The sequence below is a fragment of the Octopus bimaculoides genome, chromosome 9, assembly GCF_001194135.2.
Source record: "Octopus bimaculoides isolate UCB-OBI-ISO-001 chromosome 9, ASM119413v2, whole genome shotgun sequence".
Lineage (NCBI taxonomy): Eukaryota > Metazoa > Mollusca > Cephalopoda > Octopoda > Octopodidae > Octopus > Octopus bimaculoides.
Genome location: NC_068989.1, coordinates 476239 through 481823, shown reverse-complemented (window position 1 = coordinate 481823; position 5585 = coordinate 476239). Strand labels below are relative to the sequence as shown.

Here is a 5585-nt window from a genome sequence, read left to right as displayed (position 1 = left end):
TATATAAAGTTGCAGTTATTTTAACTAAGTCATATTTAATGGTCTCCAAAATTTTTATTTTGAAAACGAATTGAAATGCAACTGGTTTTATAAGTCTGGTGATTAAAAAAAAGTCAACAGAATAACTCTCTCACACACATCATGTGTGTGTGTGTGTGTGTGTGTGTGCGTGTGTGTGCGCATATATCATGGTCATCATCATCACTTAATGCCTGTTTTTCATGCTGGCAATGGGTTCGATGGTTTGATTGGAGTTGGTAACTGCTTTGGGGTGGGTTTTATGGCTGGATGCTTTTTATGTGACACCAGCACTGGTGAGGTCAGCAAGTAACTTGCCAGACAAAGATCCCTTAACTGAGAGAGGGAGATGTATTAAGGGAGGTGGCCTTGTGCCTGGTGATGAGAGGTTAGAGTATGTCAGAGGGAGAGAAACCCTGCTGCAGAGGAGACACATGGTTACCCGAGAGAGAGTGAGATAGATGGTGGCAATGTGCCGAGAGATAAGGCAGAAGGCTGTGAATATGAATGGAATGGTAGGGAATTGGCCAGAGTGTGTGAGTAGGGAGTTCAGGAAAGTGGGAGGGGGAAAGAAGGGAAAAAATGGGAGTGGATGTGTGTGTGTATACATGGTGGTTATGCTAAATTTGGCAGTTTACATAAAAAGAAAAGGAAAAATCAATATCCTATCCCAAAATAAAAGTATCTAAAAAAAAAAATCAAAAAGTATCAACTAGAATTTGGGATGAGACATAACAGTTTCCTGAAAATAGCCATCTTCAGCTTCTAACACAGCATCAAAGATGGCTTCAGAACTTGGACACATGCATTTCTCATTGTGTCCCTGGGAAGATCTTTGAACACCTCCTTCATCTCAACCACCAGCTTGGCAGAGTGGTTGGTATCATTTTTCAACTGTGCCCCACACATGGGTTTATAATCAGGGGAACTAGGGGATCTCTGGGAGGTATGACAAGGGGCCAAATCTTGCTGCCTCACATAGGGTCTTTTAATTGAAACCCTCTCCATCCAGTGTTTAACCGCAGTCTCTAGTAGCTTCACATACCCATCTAAGGCACTGGTCATTGATTGTTGGATGGATCCTGATATGTGGACGCAGCCAGAATGCCTGCTGTGTTGCTTTCTACTAGTCATGGCCATAGTCTCCATTGCAGCTGGCTTCTGTTCATATCACTTTTCTGTCACTTGGAATCCGCACACTCGGCCAACATCCCAGTGCACTTTTTTGCGTACACACTCATTCCTGTACTTATACTCTTTTTGTGCTAGCTTACTGCATTCGCTCAAGAAATGGTTAATATTTTTATCTTCTTTCCCACAAATTCTATATTTGTTCTTTGACTGAGTTTTATCAAGCTTTACCTTTATGAAATTCATCTCAATGATTTGGTCCATAAATATATAAATGTAAATACATTTATGTATGTATTTATATAAAATGACACACAGGTGTGTGTGCATGTGTACTGGTGCCTCATTTGATGTAAAAATTACGTAGCATGTTTTGGTTAGTATACGACAAAGTATTTTCACTATTTCTAAGTCACTTTTTATAGTTTTCCTGTTGTTAATGTTATTCTTTTTAAAAAGACTCAGGACTTTGTTTCTTCTGCTGCTAAAACTAAAAACTATTATTTCCTAAAAATCATATGAATAAATACATTCTCCATCTTGTTTTATTTATTCCCTTAATTTTTATAGGGATCTTCAGGCAAAAAGTTTTCCTTTGATTCCTGTATCATGTTAAACTGTGAATTAGCTGTTAGTCACTGGAGAAGAAATAGAACACAATTTCTGATGCTAAAATATCATTCATTAAAAACATTTGCAAATCTCACTCTGAAAATACATCTCTTCTTTATTTTTCTCTATTTTTCCTATATTCAGGCTTCCCCCCATTCCCCCTTGTTTCTCTTTCTTTATTTCCACTCTGACTGTATTTTCTTATTTATTACTCTCTCACTCTTTCTTTCTTTCTTTCTTACAATCAGCCTTTCTTACTCTTTCTTTCTCATATTTCTCTTCTCTCTCTGTTTTATGATCATTTTTACTCTCTCTCTCTCTCTCCTATCTTTCACTCTTTCATATTCTCACTCATTTTTACCTGTCTTATAATCTTTATTTTCCAATCTACTTTTGCCTTCTGTTTCTCTTTTCCTTCTCTCTCACCATCTGTTTTTTTCTTTCTTTTTTATTACTCCCGTTATGAGAAAGTTTAAAGTCTGGTCTAGCACCTGTCACCTGCTGCCAGTGGAAGAAAGACTGGCTGGGCTTTCGTTGACCTTCTAACCCTCCTGGCAATTGGTTTCTCCTTTTCTTTTCTTTTCTTCCTCCGCCTTCCATTTCCTATGTCAGATGTGTGAGTGGGGGTATTTGAAAAATCTGCACCAACTCTAGAAAAAGAGTAAATATCAGCCATAACTGAGTACAAATGTAACCTTGGCTTCTTGTTGCCATATCAACTAGCTTGCCTAGATACAGGAATGTAAATAAACCCAACATATCTCCAACAAGCAACCTATCTGTGCATCCAACCAACCAGCCAACCAACAACCAACCAACCAGCCAACCAACCAACCAGCCAACCAACCAGCCAACCAACCAACCAACCAGCCAACCAACCAACCAGCCAACCAACCAACCAGCCAACCAGCCAACCAGCCAACCGAGGTTCTGTTTGCAGAAAGGACTGAGGCTGAAAAATTAACAAATTCAAATGATTGGGAATGATTGTGGCACTTTGCCTATTCTGTCGATTTTTCTTATTCCCTGCTGTCTTCTTCAAATGGCTGTATTTTAATAGCATAAAATTTACAGATCTTTTTAAAATTCATCCAACTTGAATTATTTCAAATTTTTGCCAGATTTGTTTCAAATTTTCTACATTGATGTAGTTTTTGCCACAGGTGAAAATTACATTCATTTCTCTAAAAATTAATAATAATAATAATAAAAGAGTTATAAGCATTTAAAATAATGTAATTTTTCCTCTCTGGCTGACATAGCAGATGTCTCAACTCTTTGCCTATAAGACAACAAAGCACTAAGATAATATATAGAATGCCAAGAAGAAAGTTCAGTCTCTTGGCTTGCTAGAAATAGCAACCAAAATGTTTAAAAAACAAAACGGATGAAACATTATGCCCCAGAATTTCCTTGTTTGAGACCGGACCAAATCCTTTTCACTTTTTGAATGTTATTAATAACATTTTAATTCAAATCATTTTCCACAGATGTAATCTTTTATTGAATTCACAACCCTTGAAACACTGGTCACCACAGATCTATACTAAATGTACATTCTCTTGTCTCATGATAAAATTATAGACAAAGTTTAGTGGTGGAGAAAGCAGTTGGTTACCAATGTTGTTATTGTATAAAGTGTAATAGTAATTTCCCCACCAACACCAACATCATCAGAGGCTTCTGGTTGACTAAAATGACATAATTTTAAACTCTTACAGCAAAGAATTCAGGGTACAAGTAGAGATTCACCAAGGATCAGTGCTCAGCCCCCTCTTGTTCATCATAGCAATAACAGGCAATAACAGGAATTTAAGACAGGCTGCCCCTGGGAACTCCTCTATGCTGATGCCCTTGTTCTTATTGCTGAATCACCACCAGAACTAGAGGAGAAGCTTCGGGTATGGAAGCAAGGTCTAGAATTGAAGGGCCTTAGAGTTAACTTAGCAAAAACCAAAGTCTTAGTAAGTAGGAAGGCAGACAAATTACAAATCCCTTCAGGTAGATGGCCCTGTTCGATCTTTAAAAAAAGGTATAGATAGAAACTCCATAAAGTGTACCTGGTGTAAGCTATGGATACATAAGAGATGCAGAAATATTAGAGGAAAGTTAACAGGGAAAATAGCTTTTTGTGTGTGGAAAATGCACAAGTACAATAAACACCAAAAATGTATAGAAAATAGACTCCATCAACTGCTAGGGGAGTAAGTTAGAGGTAGTAGATAGCTTCTGTTATCTAGGTAACCAAGCTAGTAGCAGAGGTAGATGCTCCGAGAGTGTAGCTGTGAGAATAAGATTAGGCTGAACAAAGTTCAGAGAACTACCTCTGCTGGCAACAAAGGGCCTCTCCCACAGAGTGAAAGGGAGATTGTATGATGCCTGTGTGTGAACAGCTATGCTACAAGGCAGTCGGTGGATTTGGTAGAATTGAGATAATATTGAGGAGAAATGTTGTCCTCGCCCACAATTAACCCCTTTTTCATGTACCTCTGCTGCAATGATCCCTCTTTGATATACTGTTTCTGCAAACTTTACCTTTCATCTTGCTGGGGTTAATTAGATACAGAACCACTGAAGTACTAGGATCATTTCTATTAGCTAACTTCCCCACATTTCTCAATATTCTTGGCCTTGTCCTTAAATAATCATCATCATCACCATCATCATCATCATCAAGGTAAATTAGAAATCTCTTGTGGTATCTATATTCTGAGTTTTAGCTCCTGCTAAAATTATTTTTGCCTTTCATCCATCTGGAGTTGATAAAGTTAAGTACCAACTAAATACTGGGGATTGATCACATTGATCTAATAAGCTCACCTGGGTATTGGTGGTGTCAGTTGCAGCCTTGAGGTTGATGTACAGAGCCCATTGGGTTTGAAGCTATCAATTACTCCATTCAAACTTGCTGGCCTTGTGCCAAATAAGAAACCTTTATCACTTTTCTTTGATATCACTTTATTTCATAGTCCCTGTCAGGTTGGTATCAAAACCCTTTATCACTAACAATTTGGACAGTTACTCTGGAGGATTTCCAAGATGGGAACTATGGACAACTTCCAAAGTTCATTGGTATGGCCAGGCATTACCTGTTCAAGACAAGTTGTATTAGCATGGTAGTGGCAATAGCCAAACCTATTGTTGATGTGCACAGGCTTACAAAACTTTTCTGCACATTAAAAATTTGAAGGCCGGTGTTGAACAGAAATGTTGCATCTAAGATTAAACCTGATGAAATCTATAATGAGACTTGATGTGCCTACATATTCTTTGGCCAGGAAGAGTGGTTAGTCTTGCTCTCTTTGGTGCCTATGGCAAAAAAGAATTGGTGTTGTGTACTCAACTGACCCCATCCCCTCAAAATTGGTGGGCTTTGTCACTAAATTAGAAACAGTTGTTATTGAAAGTGGCAGAAGCAATGGTCTCACTGAATCAACTGTGTCCCCTACTCTCCCATCAGTATATGCCATCATTATTGTTATTGTTGTTGTTATTATTCTCATCCATTGTTGTTTTTGTCTCTGTTTTAGATGTCTTCAAGAAACTTCCTCACCTAACCTACCAGTGGGACTTCTCTAATAATGTATCTGTGAAAACAGCCTGGCCACTTATCTCTTTAGATTTCCCTACACCTGGATGGTTCCGTGTTGTTGTGACGGCCTATAACAAGGGTAAGTTTTTTGATGTGCTCTAATCACACAGTGTCTTGTAGGCGTTAACGTTCTGACAGTTAATAAATAAATTAGCACACACACACACACATGCACACACACACATGCACACACACACACACATGCACACACACACACACACACACACACACA

At 38.3% G+C, this 5585-nt stretch overlaps 1 protein-coding gene across 1 annotated transcript in view; it reads left to right on the top strand.

Annotated features, from left to right (window-relative positions):
- Window positions 1-5585, top strand: part of LOC106880231 (polycystic kidney disease protein 1-like 1) — a 246725-nt gene that overhangs the window by 102365 nt on the left and 138775 nt on the right. The window contains exon 9 of the mRNA XM_052970309.1: window positions 5292-5432. Within this exon, the coding sequence (XP_052826269.1) occupies window positions 5292-5432 (141 nt within the window). The remainder of the gene's footprint in view (window positions 1-5291; window positions 5433-5585) is intronic.